Raw genomic sequence first — 19181 nt, forward strand, 5'->3', positions numbered from 1 at the left:
CCGGCAAGCTGCTGGCTGGAAGGCGGCGGGCTGTGCGGCCTCGGCAGGCACACCGCTGCCCGGCCGGGACCCCCGAGCGCCCCCTCCTCCAGCCGAGCCCTTCAAGGCAGGGGCAGTGCGAGGCCGCCCGCAGCGGGCCGGGCAGCAAGCGGCAGCCGGCAGGGCCGCCGGCCGGCACCGGGCACACTCGCCGGCCGGGAAGGTGGCGGCGGCCGCCCCGCCCGCCCCACCGCCCCCACCCCGCCGCTGCCGCTCCGCCTCCGGGGCAGGGAGGGCTCGGGGCGGGCTCGCCTCCCCGGCGGCGGGAGAGCGGGCGCGGGGGGCCGCAATTTCGGGAGGATGAATGCGGAGAACCAAGATGTGCTGCTGGATCTGGAGGGGGAGGAGGAGGAGGAGGAGGAGGAGGAGGAGGAAGACGACGATGACGGGGAGACCGGTGAGTCGGGGTGGCGCGGGGCGGGCGCCCCGGGACAGCGCGGGGACCGGCGCGGCGGGGGCGCCCCCCGGGGCGGGCGGGGGTCGGCGGGGGCTGCAGCCAGGGAAGTGCCCTCGTGGAACCGGTGTCGTGGGTGGGGAGGACACCTGCTGGCGCCGCGCCCCGGGCAGTGACCGGGCCGGGGGGTGGCAGGCTGGCTCGCCCCGCAGCTCGCCCCCCGCTGCTACAACTGATGATTCCCCCGCGGAAGACGCGCCCCGCTGTCCGTGCCGGCGGCGCGCCCCAGGCGGGGCTCCCTCGCCCAGCGCCGCCGCCGCGCTCCTGCTTGCCCAGCGTCAGCTGGCGGGGGAGCACCGAAAACTTTGCCCGTTCCTTCCCCTCTCCTGGGAGGCACAGGCGTGAGGTGGCACAGGGCAGCGCTTCGCAGCCAGCACAGTGCGGTGCCGGAGCCCCTAGGCGCCGCTCGGAGCCCCCAGCCCGGGCACAGCCCGTGCCGCCCCGCCGGTCCCCGGGCAGCGTGCGGGGCACCACCGCCTCGCACCGGGCCCCGCGGCTGGCGGCAGCGCCGGCGGGCAGCGGCTGTATCCCCCCAGCTGCCGGCTGGCTGCCTTAGCTTGGCAGCCAAGCAACGGAGGGAGAAGATGAACCCCCCCCCCCCCAAAAAACAACGTAAGGGAGGAAATTGGCAAAGCATAGAAAGATAGTAATTTCTTAAACAAAGCGGGGGGGGGGGGGGGGGGGGGGGGAGGGAATGCATATTCTGTCTGCCAGAAATGTAGACCGTAAAATAAGCTGAGAGTTCTACATTCAAAATGTATGTTACTTGTATCCCAACAGCAGTATCCCAACAGCAGCAGCCCAGGACAATGACAGTTGTTTTTACTGTGGGAATGAATTCTATTAAAGTATTTCCAGCAAACAGCCCAAAAGGGGCTGGTTCTCGGCCGGGTCAGACTGAAGGGGTCTGTTTGTTTCACTAAAGAGACACAGATTTACTTCAGGTCACAAGCTGTTTTCAGCTGTGGTACCCAAGGCATTCTGAAGTCCTGTACGTCTACCTAACCGGTTAAAATGGATGTAACAAACAAGGAGTGCAGGCAAACATCAGTTAGACAAGCAAGTAGGAGGTAGGTTTGTGTATACAAATTAAAAGGGTTCCTGCTCATTATTGTTCAAAAGGTTGTGAATGCTTTTACAGAGAAGTACAGGATTTTGGTATTAGTTTAATATTGGGGCTGGATTTCTGCATTTGTAAAAACTTCTGGTGAGATTAGCTTTCTCTGATACTCTGGTGGCCTCTAAATACTAATCCTTAATAATGGCCACTACAGTTTGCCTCCTTTATTCGATTAGCTCCCTCCAAAAGTGTATAAAGTTTGAGCCTCACCCAACGGTCTGTGGAAATCAGGGGGATGTCTTTCCTCCAACATTACTAGCCTTTGTTTCAGATGCCGTGGGAGTATCCCTTGCTTTACAGTAACAGTCCAAAAGACAAATTCAGTTTTCCATATGAAGTGAGGCAGAGGAATTTTTTGACTCCACTCCCCAGATTAAAGGGTGAATCAGGACTGCAATTTATTAACCAACACATGCCTTTTTTCTTTCCATTCTTCACTCCAAAGAACAACTGAATTGTTTCCTACTCATGACTATCAAATCTGGGGTTAGTTTGGCTCGCAGAGCCAGCAAATAATGAGCTGCGTGTTCTGCTTGCAGGATACAGCAGCTAGGAACAACTCATGCTATGTGGCAAAATTGGCTAAAAATTGAGCAGTGATGATTTCATGAGTTGTTATGCAAAGCCTTTTACATGCCCAGGTCTGTCACATATGCTACTCTGCCTTGCAAAATGCATGCATCGAGGTTTTTACACTATGTATAATTACAGGAGAGCTATTTTATTAGCCTGAGGAACTGGCAAATCATCCATTATCTCCAATTTTATTGTACCACTTGCATCTGCATTTTCCCAAGACAGCCATCCCTGTTTTAGCAAGTAAGTAGGACTTCTGAACTCTTTCCAGTTGTATTCGAGATCAATCCCAAGTGTTTATGGCTCATCAGGAAAGCATTATTATGGCATATCAAAGTTTGTAGTCATGGCACATAAAGGGAGTGCTCTGGCTCATATTGGCATACAGTTGGTTTTGGTTATCCTTGCTGATGGCTAGCAAACCACTCACGTCAGAGGCAGACTTAGGTGTTGAGGGAAAGAGCTGGACTCATGAGTCCCAATCCGCAGGAAGGTACCACGGCTGTGCTGCCTGCCATACATAGCTTAGAAATGGATTATTTCAGTCAGACTTGTGCTTTGAGAGTCTTGTCCAAGGGTTAGGCTTTTTTGACAAGTTTAAACCCTTTTTTTTCCAGTGCTTAAACTAGATGGGCAACTTTTTCTTCTGGAGTCAGACTGTTTTCAAGAGGATTGTTACATTAGTGGAACCAATTTGTTTCTGAGATATCTTGTTACCAGGCAGAAATGGTGGGAAGGACGTTGACCTGCAGTTGCCACAGCATTTAAAATTCTCCAAACCCATTATTTTCCACCTAGAAACTGTCAGACAGTTCCATAAACTGTGAAGTTTTTTCTTTCCCTGGTGCCAAACCTCATACCATATATAAATTAGTTTGCTTGTGTTTGGGGATTTACAGAATATCAGAGTGTGCTTTTCTGAAAATTAACTTCTGCAGACAATATCCAGACGCATCCACTCTGACTAACCATTCTGCATGAAATACTTTTATTTGGGATATGTTAGCGTCTTGCTCATTCTTTGTGGTCTTGGTTTTGCTCAAATATATCTCCTACTTGTTCCTTGAGCCTGAGTGTACAACATCTCCCCACCTTTTGACATTTTTTTTGTCATACAATGTAGATACTGTGCTGATGAAGATTCCTGCTCTTCTTTCTGAAAAGGATTTCATGCTGCTGTTCAGCACATGTTTTTACCAACTACAGTAAAAAAAGTACAACAGTACTGCATTATTCAAGCAACACTGGTTGTGGAGTTGCACCCTAAAATAACCGGGTTTGCGCAGCCCACTGTACCACTGGAAACCTGTCCTAAGGGATGATGTTGTAATCCAAATGGTGAAGAGCAGGTATAGCTATTCTTCACCTCATTAGTTTTGCTAACGGTTCTGTCCTCTGCTTGTTTCCTCATGGCATATACTGAATTTTATCATATTGTCTGCCTAGAGCTTCTATTTTTTCCTATTTGATAGCTTCATTAACTTGACCTACTTCTCATATGACCCTACAAATATTATTGATATCATATACTGTACTCCAATATGGATGTAGAGTACCAACAGTGTTCTACAAATTGCTCCAGTGTTTGCCTTCATGATGCTGCAGAACGGTCAATTCTCTGTAGAAGTCTTCGGAAGACAGTGGAAAGTCTGAACAGTTGGATTCCTTGACTGAAAAATTTGGCTTTGTCCTGCAATCTATTTACTGTAATCCCCACACTGTGGGGAATTTAAAGGTGGTCTACTCATCAGCAGGTGCAGGGATCAGATCTCATAGTCTTGTAATATGCAAGGCTTTATAAGCAGCTTCTTTAAAAAAATGTGATTCTGTTCCTGAAAGGACAGTATCTTGCTTTTCAGCCTACCTACAGTAATAAGTAAGACTACCTCAGTCCATTCTTATCACACCTGGTTTGCTTTTCTTTTTCTTCTCTGTCTTGTAATCAACTTAAAAATTATTGGGGCACATTGCAGTCAGCCACTGTCCTGAAGAAGACTGTGGGATGGGTACATCCGATGAGCTGAGAATCAAGAATTTCTGCTCCCTGATTCTGTGCTGTTGTTGTACAACATCTAGGAGACAAGAAGAGACCCTTCATGGTGAAGTCCAGGAAACACTGGCCTGTACTAGTGGTCAAAACTGAAAACTACCTTTCATACCTTCATGTCCTTCCTCTTATATCTGCTACCTTGATAGTTTACCTAATTTCTTCCTCTCTTCATACTTCAGTAATTTTATTTTCTGACCTTGCACCCACTTCACTTTTACCAAATGCAAGTCATGCAGGAGTAACAACCTTGTCACCAAGTATGGTTGCATTTGAACAGTACACTGCTGGTACCACTCACTTTTTAATTCTGATTTAATGATTTTTCTATAAAACTACTAAAAAGCAAATAGTGAGAGTATAAATATTTAAATACAATATAATTACAGTTTTGCAGCTATTTATAATTCATAAACTCTGGAAGAGACCAGAATATTTCAAGAATCAGGCAGGAATTCAGGAAACTGAAAAACTTCACAGATTTTCCTCTTTTTAAAGTTCTCCTACCATAACAGAATCCCCAGTTTTCCATTAAAAACTTCCTGTACTTTGATAGTATTCTTTGCTCCTGTATTTTGGATTTAGCTGTACTGAACATATGAGTGCAGTTTACAGATAAGTCTACAATCTGTAGGAGGACTTGTTATCTGCAATTTTATCAACTTGTGCCATTTGCACAACTTTAATAATAATAGTTTCGTTTCTTTTCCTGGTTATTAAGTCATTAATTTTATGTCAGATATTTATCACAGGTCATTCCTTAAAGTTTTTCCTCTATTTACATAACCCTCAAGTTCTTTTAAAAGGACAAATACCCGATACACATTTATCCTCAACATCTTAGATTTTGTAAATTACTTTTCAAGCATTATCATTTGTAAAAAAGAAAACTTATCAACGCTGATAATGTAGGAAACAGCCAGGCTTTTGTTACATGGTACAGAACTCCAGCAGTTCCATAGTGTTACAGTTATTGAAAGTAATGCAATCGAAAACGCACAAAGAATGTCCTAGTTATCAGCTGATTTGCAATTTACGCAGTATATGAAACTGCAGGTAGAGAGCTTGAATTTCAGGAGACCAGAGATGTGGAAGGAATGGATGTATGCATGCTGTAACAAGTGTTGTGCTTCCACACAAATGGACCTTTTCAAACGTAATAACATCTGTTACTATATGCATAGGAAGTTCAAAAAAGTTGTTATCATTTAAATCACTTCAACCTAGTATTTCTTAGTACCTGCTGTTTCCTAGAAAATGATGGGTTGCATGCTGTGGAATTAAGGTCTGGTTTGCCACTAGACATGTGGCAAACCCCAAGGGGGAACTGATACTAAAATGGATGTTTTCTGCTATGGTAAAAAAAAAGGAACAAACACAAGGGTGCTTTTCTGTAAGAGCAATTACTTGTCATAAATTAAATAGTCTTTGTAATGCCTTCCAGCTTATCCCTTATAAAAAATGATTAATTTTTTCTTTTACTGTTTTTTCTTAGTTTGAGATAATACGTTCTTGTACCTCCCTCAAAAGTCAAATAAAAAAGCATTAGCCTAAGTTTGGGATTAACTGGGGTTGGTTCAGGAAAAAGGGTTACTCAGTTTTGTGCGTTATAAATAACGCACAAATAATAAAACTAAATATCCTGTGCTTGACATGAGATCTTTAAAAAAGATGCTGCAGGCCTTAAGCATATGGAGCTGCTGCAGTTGTGTTTAACAAGATAATGCATTTAACAGGATATGAATGTCAAGGATGAGGGCAGTGAAGAATGGTGCCATGGGTTGGATTGTGTATTATTCTTATATTCAGGAAACAAAGGTGGGGACAGAAATATTATGCAAGTGCTGAGCTCGGTATCTTAGTGAGTAGAAAAAACCAGCTTGGTTTTGCACGACTGTCACTATTGCTATGGTCTCTGGCATGGTCCTTTCTAACAGTCTGAAGTATTGCTCTATAGAATATGTATGTTATTACGCTGATACTTGGTTGATATTTCTAATATAAATTTTTAAAAATATTCACCGAGGCATGGACCTAATATCACTTGTAAATTTTTAGGGGGGGTTGACTCAAATCCAGGCTCACTGTGAATGTAGGTAGAACAGTTTTCCCACTGAAGAGCATATGTGTTCATCTGCTGCGCTGGCCGCAGCGAGAGCCTGCTAGGACATTGTTAACATTTTGTTAGGGCTCAGATCTGATGAATCTGGAAGTTGAAATGAAAGCCATAGGCTGTAATGTCCCAAACAAGTCAAGCCAGCACAAATTAGCTTGGCTCCCAAAAGGAGCATCCCCCCCAAACCGCCTTACAGCGACAGTTTAAGTCTTCATGGCGCTTTGGCCTTATTTTTCATTGCAGTGTATCAGTGGCAGTGTAGTAGGAATGCAAAGCTGTAAAGAAGGACAACGTACCCTTTATCTTCTTATTGCCAGTGTCTCTGGGAAATGAAAACTGGCAGTCACACAAATCGCCATCAAATAGCAGATTTTGTTTGATCAGTCAGTCTAAGAATGCAGATGTCTGAGCACAGAATCCTTTGTCTTCACCCCTCACACTTTACTCAGACGTCCCACATCTCTCTGAAGGCTTCATGACAGGAGGAGTGTCTTGATTGCTTCCTGAGGAATTATATAGGCATCTGAAAGGATGATTGAATTGCTTGATTCAATGGAACTATCTCTAACTGTTGTTCTCACCTGTCCCAAACTCAAGCATTTGATGACAGCAATAGACATGTAGGCACAATTCCCTGCATGGACTTCAGAAGTGAGATCCTGAAGCATCACTAGGGCTGATTAGAAAAAAAAGTCCTCAACCTCATGACAAAGAAGATTTAGTGTTTGGGCAGTCCCCACTCCTCTGCAGGACTCAGACTCACTCCCCAGACTCATTACGTATACATGAGGTACCTTCCCCAAGGAGCTCAAGAGGTGTGCTCAGGCCCCACGTTTGTATGTACACAGTTTTGTACTATGCCTATGAGAAGATAACCGACCTAAAGCAGTTGTTGGTTTATCAGAGATGGACTGCTGAGTGGCAAAGGGCAGGGAAAGGAGAAGATTTGCTCTTTCATTAACACCAGGCAGCCCAACACATATCCTTCCATTGCATGATACCATCAAATGGGACTGTGATCCCTTTTTCCCATTCCTACCCTGCATCCGTGTCAGAGCAGCCTCCTCTTCACAAGCCTTTCAGTTCCAAACTTTATCAGTATAGATGGGCCATCTCCTGTGCAGCAGCTGACCTGCTGAAGGGCACAACATTACTGAATGCAAAACAGGCAGAGCCTACATAGTTTTGCTAATGGAAATAGCCATATTAATAAAATGTGTGAGTTATGCTTGTAAAAGGTTAAGATTCAGACTGGTATAGACGCCGTTAGCAGGAAGAACCAGGAAGACCAAATGGTTTGGGAAAGAGACCACATTGAAATTTCTTTAGTAAATACCAGATTCAGATTGGAAATTTAACAAAAATATATTAGAACATAAAATGACTGAACTTTAAGCAGTGTAGTTACAAGTCTGCTGGAGCATAAACATTTGTTAATTGATTTTATGCTTCATGTGGTAGAAATTGCAGCTTAGTTTCAAAATATTGTATAAAGATGAGTAAGATTGAACCCTTCAATTTGGTGTTTACCTTAAATAATTTCCAACTAAACCACTATTCATAGAAACATAGAATTCTTCAGATTGGAAAAGATCTTTAAGATCATCAAGTCCAACTGTTAACCTAGCATTGCCAAGTCTACCACTAATCCATGTCCCTAAGCCCACATCTACACAGCTTTTAAATACCTCCAGGGATGGTGACTCCACCGCTTCCCTGGGCAGCCTGTGCCAATGCTTGACAACCCTTTTGGTGAAGACATTTCTCCTAATATCCAACCTAAACCTCCCCTGGTGCAACTTGAGGCTGTTTCCTCTTGTCCTATTGCGTGTTATCTGGGAGAAGAGACCGACCCCCACCTCACTGCAGCCTCCTGTCAGGCAGTTGTAGAGAGTGGTAAGGTCTCCCCTGAGCCTGCCTTTCTCCAAGCTAAACAACCCCAGTTCCCTCAGCTGCTCCTCATGAGACTTGTGCTCCAGACCCTTGACCAGCTTCGTTGCCTGTCTCTGGACACGCTCCAGCACCTCAGTGTCTGTCTTGTAGTGAGGGGCCCAAAACTGAAACCAGTATTGGAGGTGTGGACTCACCAGTGGCAATTAAAGAGGGACCATCACTGCCCTTGTCCTGCTGGGCACAGTTTCTGACACAAGCCAGGATACTGTTGGCCTTCTTGGCCACCTGGGCACACTGCTGGCTCATGTTCAGCCGGCTGTCAACCCGCACCCCCAGGTCCTTTTCTGCAGGGCAGCTTCCCAGCCACTCTGCCCCCAGCCTGTAGCATTGTATGGGGTTGGTGTGACCCAGGTGCAGGACCCAGCACTTCTCCTTCTTGTACCTCATACAACTGGCTTTGGCCCATCAATCCAGCCTGTCCAGATCCCTCTGTAGAGCCTTCCTGCCCTCAAGCAGATGAACACTCACCCCGCAACTTGCTTTTGTGTGCAAACGTACTGAGGGTGCACTTAATCCCCTTGTCCAGATCACTGATAAAGATATTAAACAGAACTGGCCCCAATATGGAGCCCTGGGGACACCATTTGTGACCAGCCACCAGCTGGATGTAACCCCATTCCCCACCACTCTTCGGGCTCGACCATCCAGCCAGTTTTTTTACCCAGTGTACAGTACACCCATCCCAGCTGTGAGCAGCCAGTTTCTCCAGGAGAATGCTGTGGGAAATGGTGTCAAAGGCTTTACTGATGTCTAAGTGTGCACAGCCTTTCCCTTATCCACTAAGCGGGTCACCTTGTCACAGAAGGAGATAGGTTTCATCAAGCAGGACCTGCCTTTCACAAACCCATGCTGACCGGGCCTGGTCGCCTGGTTGTCCTGTACATGCTGCATGATGGCACTCAAGATGTCTGCTCCACAACCTTCCCCGGCACTGAGATCAGGCTGACAGGCCTGTTCTCAGGATCCGCCTTCTAGCCCTTCTTGCAGATGGGCGTCACATTTGCTAACCCGAACCAACCAGGACTTCTCTGGTTAGCCAGGACTGCTGATAAATGATGGAAAGTGGCTCAGTGAGCACTTCTGCCAGCTCCCTCAGTACCCTGGGGTGGATCCCATCTGGCCTCATAGACCTGTGTGTGTCTAAGTGGTGTAGGAGCTGCCACAAACAGCAGATTTTGCTTTGCTTTTCTAGTGTTCCTTCCTTTCAGATTTTTGTTGACGGATTTCCCCTGACCCTATTAATCTGGTTAGTCAGGTTCTCCGGCATTTTTTAGGTGTGATTTATTATGGGACATTAAATATTTGCATGGGAGACTGTTTACAGTACAGTCATCAGAATGAGCTGCTGTGCCAGTGTTCTTCTGTAGGAAACAGCCACCACCTCTGTTCTGTTCAAGTACTGTTTGAGAGCAGTTGCTGCAGCAGGCTAAATGTCTGATAACTTGAGCCTCCATGGTGTGTTTCTGTCCTGTGGCTTCTAGCATGGGTGGATCTTCTGCTAAGGCATCTGGCTTTCACAGTGTCTACAGGGAGATCTTGGTTCTGGCTCCACTGCTGCAGCAGAGACTCGTGACCTGTCCCTCAACTGTTACTACTTTGGGAAATCATAGTCAGATGAGGAATCTTCACTGGGCAGGGAAGAGAATTTGTAATGAAGAGTGGGAGAAAGAAGCACTTGTGTTGGGGTGGCACTGAGTCTCCTATGCTGTGGTGGTGCTGACCAGACTAGAACTTGCATCAGTGGAAAGACTCCTGTAGCACAGACCGGGGCCTTAACTGAAGGGTCTGGTACAATAAGGAAGTGATGGAAAGAGTAAGGAGGTGGATGTAAAGGCAAAACATCCATTGAGATCCAGGTAGAGGCTAAGAAAGAAAGTAAAAGGGAAAGAGGAAGAACTTGTGACAGTATTTGCAAGTGTATAGCCAACCAGTGTAGCTATTCACTTACTTATCTGGCCAGGAACTCATAAGCAGTGGCATAAAGATTCTTTCAAGTCAGTTCACCAGGAAAATAAGCTACAGCAAGGGACTAAGGTAATATAACTGTAGGTGCAGTGAATTGAAATAAGTAATCTGTGGCGTTTTCATGCATATTTTTAATATACAGTAAAAATCACAATGTGTTCATGGTAATTTATCCAGCAGGGAAAAAAAGACTATCTTTATACTGTTAATTATCTGCAAAAATTTTCCACTGCTGTAGGTTTGGCACTGCGGTTAGAGATAATAACATTTAACAAAACAAGACTGAGATGATGATCCAGAGGGCTCTGGCCTTGCCAGAGAGTTTTATTAGTTTGTGTGCAATATTAGTAGAATTATTAGTGTTCTCTTTCTATGTGTTTTTTCCTTAAGTAGTCTAATGGAGTTTTTATAGGCATTAATGAACAAGGATGAGGTCAAACAATGCACACTTTACCCCTGTGAGCAGTCCTGTTGGCTAGAGTGGGAATAGCATTATATTTGTAAATGCTATTCATAGTAGAGAATGCAGAACTAATCCCTAATGGAGGAAATATCTCTATTAAATCTTTCATCGTGTCTGTATATACTGATTTATTCTAGGAAAAATAATTAAATTCATTTAATTATTCTGCTGTCTATAAAAGACAAGAAGGAATTTGCACAAAAGCACAATTTAATCTATAAACTGATGGCTGTGCTTAAGACAAACAGTCCAGAAAAAACTCCTACAATATTTGGTAAGACTTAAATGTGTAATACATTCTTTAGTAAAAAAAAAATAAAAACCTAAAAAAAAAATAAATCAATGTAACCTGAAGAATAAATGAGTCAATGCTGGATTTTAATTTTTTTTTATCTTGTTCCTTGCTAATACTGATAATAAGGTCATGAGAGAAAAAGCTTAAAGAGCAATGCAGTCTGGCCAAGTAGAGTTCCAGATGTTTTTGTAGGTTTTTCTAGGTTTATTGATGTTTGCAAGAAGAGCAAAGCTCTCTCATGTGCAGAAGAAGGTGGTTTTAGGTAGAAGTTGGTTGTTAAGCTGCAGCTGTTCCAAGAAAAATCTGAGGAGTCCTTCAACTGCTAAAACTACAGAGTATTTCCTGATTAGGAAAAAAAAGTATACAGTTTATTTCTCAGCTCTGGGTACAACACAGAATGCTTACATACACGAGCCTTTGTACCTACAAAGTATCTCAAAAATACCTGTAGGCTTTTACTTTAAACTCAGTATTTTCATAGTCACAGTAATTAAAAGCGTCTTTTTGGGACTCTCCTGTAAACACACTGTATAACAGCTAAGTGCAGGAAATACTTTAAAACAAACATGCTGAAAAACTCATTACAGAAATTCAAATACATCTCCTTTGAGACATGTAGATTTAATAGCAATGGGTATAATTTTAAACATATTTCAAACTTAAGATTTCTAATTAGATGGCTTATTGATCCATAGGCATTGAAGTCTAACCAAACAGTGATCTGCAATTACAATTTGGTTAATCATTTCAGTCCCAATGAAAAGGCTCCATAGCTGCCTGGAGGCTTGGCATTGGTGAGGAAAACCACGGGATCAGCTTGGCCCCTAAAAAAAGCTGTGTTTGTAGCTTGGGGCAGCTGCTGCTGCACATGGCCTGTCCTCCTGTAAAACACACTGCAGGCAGGGTACACTTGTTCCCCTAGTAACTGGTCAGTAATTTTAACAGTATGCTTGGAGTTGGTCTTGGCAAGTCTGTCTCATGGCAAAAGTAAAAGTGGCTTGTCTTCTTGTGTATCCTGCTTAAGGACAGCTGGTTTGGGTTAGTTGCTCTGGGATTTTTTTAAAAAAAAACACAACCAACCAAACCCTCACATTATATTAAGCAATGAAGAAACCCCCTTCAGTTTCAAGACAGCGCTCAGGGACTGGAGGAACTCCAGGCACATTTGTGTAATGATGTGCTTCAGTGCTGGAGCAGATATAAAAACATTCTACACCCCTCAGCTTATGTAACCCTCTTGACCAGAGGGTTAATTCTACAGTCCTGACCAAAGCTTTAGGTCACAGTGCTGCAGCAAATCTGCCTTCAGAGATATGCAAGTTTATTAGGCCAGGTGCTGGGCACACATGTGATCTAGGCAGGGAGGGCAGAGCGCTTACACAAACATGATCAACAGCTTTCTTGGTTTTATCCTTTGTACCTCTTAAAATATCAGCAATGTTGTAGCTTAACAGAGCTGATTTAAGTCAAGACATCACTAACAACTCCTCTGAAATTTCCCGGGGAAAGAAAACACATAAACCAAATGATATGTTATTATGTTTGGACCCAAGTAGTGTAGTGCTTCTGATAGCTGTTACATTGCCACAATTCCATGTACTCCTCTCAGCACATGATAGGAATCCTGATTTTTACAGGACTGCCTGCAGCTTGCTCCTATAGTCCTCACACAACAGCATCAGCTTCTGAGGTAGCAGGCTGTAGCTCATCTGTGTGTGCCAGTCTATGTAGGGACATACTACAAGCCAAACGTGACAAAAACACAAGAACAATCCTTTTGAGTTAAGTGGAACCATCAGCATCCATTAAGTTATTTAAGGGTGTAAATGTTGCAGTCTCAGACCCCAGAGACTGCATATTGCAGTTCACAGTGGGGTTTTTTTCACCGTTGTATTTTTTTCAGCGGTTTGTTTTCCAAAGCTATTCATGATGGCAACATACATATCTGTCTAAACAACGGTACTCCATTTATCAGTTGTGGTCAGTGTATCCTTGTCTTTCTTTTTGTTTGTTTGCTCTGAATGGAGGTGAGTTTCATCAAGCGTTTTGGGGATAGATGTTTATCCTGCACTTTAAGATAAGACCAAAGTGTCCATCAGAGGAGTTTCTGCATCTCTCAGTGTGTCCAGTTCACTGAACAAACCCATTGGCCATTCTTCTCAGCAGGATGCTTCTTAGGAACACCTTGTACTCAAAAATAAACTCCATAGAAATCTTGTTTACTTTCAGGATAAATCTTTCAGGTTTTTTTCATAGCCTTCACTATTTCTTTGCTGTTTTATTGTGTCACCTTTAGGGTCAGTGATTCTCTTGGCCTTCAGAGTGCCATTTGACTCCATATGAGCAAATCTGGCACATGCAGAAGAGAAATATTACTCAGAAGTGACATAAGGTGCTCTGAGGGTCCAGACTGCACAGCTGAAGTGCCAACCTGCAGCAAACAGGGACAGAGGAGTCATTTGGTGATTTCACGTTTCTTCTATTGCTCCACTTTGCAGATACTAAACTAAACCAAAGTCTGTGGCTACAGGAAGGGTGACCATTGAAATCTAGCTGTGCAAGTTCAGCATGAGCATATCCCATCAGTGCTATGTGCAGCAGGGGACTGGTACAGCAAACACTTACAGCCTTTAAGGTTTTGTCTATGTAGAATGCAGGTCAAAAATATGACAATAGTAAGATTTAAAAGCTTCTGTTTTACATGATCAGGCAGCTTTCTAACTGTACTAATGTAGAGAATTGAAGTCTCAGAAGTGAGAAAAAGTATATTTGATATTTAAAAAGATCCTTGCATTCTAGTGAGCAAAGTTTACTTTCAGGGAGGTTGAAATGCTAAATTATACATGTTTCTTAGGATCATCACTGCTGTTTATCTCATTTTCTTTGAAAGCGTATGAGCAGAATTTTCCACATTTTTAAACTGATTATTTTTGCTGGTTTTCATAATACAAAGGAAATGGAAGTGCCAGTACTGCTCTAAACGTGTGTTTTTCTGTATCTGTGAACTTTTGTCTAATATGTCCCCTTGATATGGGACAGTAAGAAGTCACGCAAGGCAAATCTCAATAAAGGTTTTGGTCTCAAATGTGTATCCCTGCTTTTTAGAATGTACATTGCTATTGAGATTAGTGGAGATACTTTGCACTGTTCATTCTAAGCACAAAAATATGGCTTGGAGTTTAGCTGTCCCTCAAATATTCCTCAAGTGCGTGATATTTTTATTTTTCATTAAAGGCTAGGTCATGCCTCTTGCAGAGAGCTTGGAGATGGGGCCACCAGAGATGCTCCACCTGGGACTGCCCCTCTCAGTTCCCTCAGCATGTATTACAGAGTAGCTGGCACAGCTAAACAGCTATCATCTCCTTGCTGTCACTTTTTGGTGTTTGCTACTCCTGAAGCCCTCTTCTCCTCCTTCTTCTGTGTCCTGCCTCCACCACATGAAGGGAAAGCAGCATGTCATGTTTTCACTGTTGTAGCAGATAATACTGGGATTGATTAGTGTGCTGCAACATCTCCATCAACATGTTAACTCAACATTCAAGACAGCTAATAACCAGTTAGAAGGACTGAGTGCTAAACCCCTCCAAAATGGAGTTTGCATTTAAACTCAGAGCTCTAAATATAACGTCACAGTGAGTTTTGGTTTATAAGTACAGTTAGACCTAAAAAAACCCCCAGTATGCAGATACTGGTTTGTCTTTGGATTCTTCTGTTTCTGTACGTGTGCTTGCAGCGTTTGTTTCACAGCTTGTGTACTTTTTCAGTAAGTTATAAATGAGTCTTTCCATATGTCAAGTTACTGATTTATGAGGTCCATACTTAGGATAAAATGTAAAGAGAAAATTTTCTTGATGGATTTACTGGATCCTAATTTGTTGTATTTTAAGAGATCTCCTTGATATCATTCTTTCAGTCTGCAATTCAGTAAAATCCTTGGAATGGAGAAGTTTATTTGCCTTCACCCAGAAGTTGGAGTTGACGCAAGAGACAGAAGGTGAAATCCACTGGCCTGTGTTACAGGGACCAGACAGGATGGCCTCGTTGGTACCTTGTTGCCCTACAGTCTGTGAGCTGGATTCACACATTTCAAAAGGTTATTTTTGTCCCCCTTGACACAAAAAATAGAATCTGCAGTACAGCCACTGTGGTGTCCTCTTAAAAAATAAAACAAAACTCAGCATAGCCAATGTCAGGGGATTATGACTAGCCTCCTACCAGCCCATCACACTTGTTTTTTCCCTACTGTTATAATGAGATGTGCAAGCAATCTTACCTAAGCTTAAATAAAAAACAACTCTTTAGAGGCTGCTTGGGTTTTTTCAACTGAAAACAGATTTTTTACATCCTCTCACTTCCACAGTTTTGAAGAAATGAATTAGAGTCTCAGTGGAAATGAGTTTGTGAAGAGGGGTATGGGTGGGTCTCTCAGCACTGGTTGCACTCTCATGAAGATCTGTGTGTTGTATGAAATGAGCAAGCCCGATGGTTGTTGCCGTGTTACTGCCATTTCGTATGTTCATAACATCACAAAACAGTTTAGCAGGACTCTTTATAGGCACCAAAGTAAAATGTCTTTCCATGCTTTCCAAGGCAAAGCTTGCATCTCCTCTTTTGTGGGCTTTTTTTTAAGATTTCTTGGAATTACACTGTGGTATAGGTGGGATAGGAGGAAAAGAAGAGAATATCTGTTTGCCTTTTTCCTACTTATTCTTAGTGCTTGTTTTTGTTATGGCTGACTTGTATCCAAGATTCAAAGCCAGTCATTTTTCATCAGCATCATTAGTGACTTCTTTTTCTTCCTCCTGAGATAAACTATCAAAACACCTATTTTCCACATTTTTATGCTACCTGCCAATCAAAAGGAGACTTGTACTTTAAAATTTTACTTGCTATGGGATGGCCAGTCTTCAAGGAAGGTGCAACAATAGTTAGAGAAAACTAGAAATGGCACTTTATACCACACTGTCATGTGCTTGCTTTGGTGGGTCTAAAGCTGCCTCCAGCATTCCCACTCTGAAAGAGCTGTTCACAATAGTGGTGGGTGACCATAATGAAATCTGAAGTATGACATTACACAGGGAATGATCCTTCTATATGTGCCGCTTACAAGCACCAATCTTTGGGTGACATAATAACTAGATACCCCCAGTACATTATTAACATTGCGGCGTATCAAGCACTCAAAAAACTCTCAGTATCCCATGGGCAGCACTGCTGATACTTTTCTTCAGGTATCTGTGGCATCTGCCTCAGAGTGTGTAGTAATACATAAGATATCTGAGAAGATTTCTAATATGCCACCTCATGGAGTGGAGGTGAATAAAAACTTACTACTCCTCACTCTTCCCAGTGCCAAGAAGTGTAGGAAGCAGTTGCAGGTTCAAAAGCTGTAGAGAGAAATGTATGAATTAAAAAGCCACAAGGTGATGTAAAACAAAAACACACGGCTTCTGTCTGATCGTGTAGTATGGGAGTTTCACTGTCTCCATGCCTTCATCTTACACTTCAGAAGATTAAGTGGTGGTTTTGGCCCAGAGCACCATTGGTCTCCCTTGGGGACAGGAGGCTGGGCTAGGTGGACCACTGAGATGATCCATAAGCACATTCCTGTGTTCTTAGGTGCCCTTGTTCTCCTCTGGCTGCACACACACACTCTGTTTCTTAAAAGTCACTGACCCTGCACAAAACCACCTGCAGTCAAAACCACCTTGCAGTCAAAAGGCAAGGCAAGAACATGGACAGAAGGCAAGCTATAAGCCAAAGACTCCTTTACAACATAAAGTTCCAGACTGGGAGCAGGCTGTCTGTCCACTAGCGCTAAGCCCTGCAGGTCAATGACTGCAGGCAAGTGGTGCATTCCTTTCTTATATCTGATAGAAAAAGCAAGCCACCAGTCAGGCTGACAAGCCAGATGAGAGATCACCCATCCCAACAAGAGGCTGACTGCAGCCAAAGGTGCGGTCTAATGGTAGCATTACCTTGGAAAGCTGGTAGCATTACCAACCCTGCTAAGCTCAAAGTGTGGTCTGGTAGATGTGCAGTGCCTGATCTGTGCATTCATGTTACCTAAAGCTGGAGGGCTTTTTACCAGTGACTGAAATGACCAGGACCTTCAGCATGGGATCCTCTCTCCCAAGGAATCCACTGCATTTTTCCATCCTTGTCTTGTAAGAGGACTGTAATGACTGTTGAGATCTTATCGCCTTCTACTTCCAGGTTCTCAAAGTCCAGGGAAAAATGCCTGTGATCACTCTGGAGTTTGTTTTTATTGCCTTCATATTTTCCAGATGTGTTGTGTGTAAGTTTCTTGAGTTGGTATTTTCACATGCATCTGTTTTTTTCCTGTACAGTGGACTTTTCAATGCCAGACTGAGAGCGTATTCTTACTTTCCATCAGTCTGCCCACATTACTGTTACTAGAAAGCTGTATGCATGCGTCTTTCTTGTTTATCCCTCTTTACCCAGAAAGTAGTTTAGAAACCTCTGTGTCTTCAAAGCCACAGCTGTTTGGCATGAAGCTGTCAGACCTTGCCCAGCTGTAGTTGCTAGGCATTATGAATTGAATTGTCAGCAGAAACCAGAACCTTTTATTCATCGTGCTTGTAATAAGCTAAAACACTGGGTTTTTTCATGGTACTGAATTTACACTAATTACATTATTCTGAACTAACTTCTAAAACTTAATAAATCTGATTCACAAGTTGATAAGGAAGGGTGTCCATAGTTATTATGATTACTTTTCTTACAGTGCATTTTGAAATCACTCAGCAGCAGCGCAGAGTGCTCCTACACATGGACCACTAATCAAATTTTCTGATTAGGTGAAATTCTAGACTTTCAGCAAAATTTCCTCATGCCAAATTGCAGTAATAATTGTTCCATTACTTCTGCTCAAGGGAATCTCTCAAATGCTTCAGATATAATTTCATTTCTAAACTAACTGTATAATTAAATAATACAGTATAGCCAGCAGTAATCTTTCTCTATATTTAAATGTAAATATTACCGGTTACCAACAGAAGCCATAGCATCCCTAATTGGCTGCAGATAATTATATATTATGTCTAAAAAATATTAACATCAAGGTTACAAAGTCAAGCACTTAGAAGTTGGGCAACATCAGCATCAGTGTTGCCTAGGCAACTTCAATTTTCCTACCATTGGTTTGCATGCATGTTACAGTTTTTAATTACACACTCACTGTTCTTTTTCCCTCTTAAGTCCACAGCCTCATTCAGTAAACTGGTAGTAATTGCAGATTTCTTTTTATCTTCCTCATTAAGAGCATGGCTCCAAGCCTTGTTTAACTCAAATTACCCAAGCCTTGCACAGCGTACATTTTAATTCCTTTCCTCCTCTGTGTTTCTATGGTGCTCTTACCACATCTGAGCACAGTATCCGACAGGGATGTGAGTATCAGGTTGCCTTACTCCCTTTTTAGGGAGAGCTGGAGTTTCAGGAATCCAGACCCCAGTTGACAGGAATGCAGGCTGCTGAAGTGATAAGATGTAGGGAATGTAAAACACTTCTGAATGGGCTGTGCGGAGACAGGACACTGAACAGAGAGACCCACATCCCACTGGCAGGCCTCCCTAGAACGTGTCTGCTGCAAGGCCACAAGAAAATAATTCATTTTCAGCCACTTTTGTACAATCAGATCTTAACACCATTCTGGATTGTGGTTGATAAACTCTCTGCGTTTCATACAAAGTTGTCCAAAAAGTGCTCACCAATCACAAAAGCTTTGGGACTGATTTTTCAGAAATAAGAGCATTTCCCAATCTTGCAATTCCAAGTACTGCAACATACATCTCCAGCTAACTTAGTGACAAATGCCCAGCTCTGCTGTAAAAGTGCCAAGCTTCCCAGCTGTAATACCCTGGGGAGTTTGCTTGAAAACTGTGCAGTGGAAAGCTAGGCAAAACTTTGTTCAAGTAGCTTGCTCAGCATCGCGTGTATTAGATCCTGAGGCTGGGGCATAGGCCACTTCTCCAAGGCCACACACAAATTCTTTGACAATCAGATAACCTTTCTTCCTTTCAGTCTTCTTACAGTCTCTATATCCTATCCATCTTTTGCAAAAACAAGTTAAAGGTCTAGACAGACAAGTTCTTTTCCTTGGCCGCAGTCATCCCCTCTGCAGCCCCAACTTG

General features: G+C 43.2%; 1 protein-coding gene across 1 annotated transcript in view; it reads left to right on the forward strand.

Annotated features, from left to right (window-relative positions):
• The first annotated feature begins 320 nt into the window (after positions 1-320).
• Positions 321-19181, forward strand: part of ANO6 (anoctamin 6) — a 79050-nt gene continuing 60189 nt past the window's right edge. The window contains exon 1 of the mRNA XM_055712460.1: positions 321-436. Coding sequence (XP_055568435.1) covers positions 340-436 — 97 coding nt within the window. The 5' untranslated portion in view covers positions 321-339. The remainder of the gene's footprint in view (positions 437-19181) is intronic.

This window comes from Falco cherrug, chromosome 5, assembly GCF_023634085.1.
Source record: "Falco cherrug isolate bFalChe1 chromosome 5, bFalChe1.pri, whole genome shotgun sequence".
NCBI classification, from domain to species: Eukaryota; Metazoa; Chordata; class Aves; order Falconiformes; family Falconidae; genus Falco; species Falco cherrug.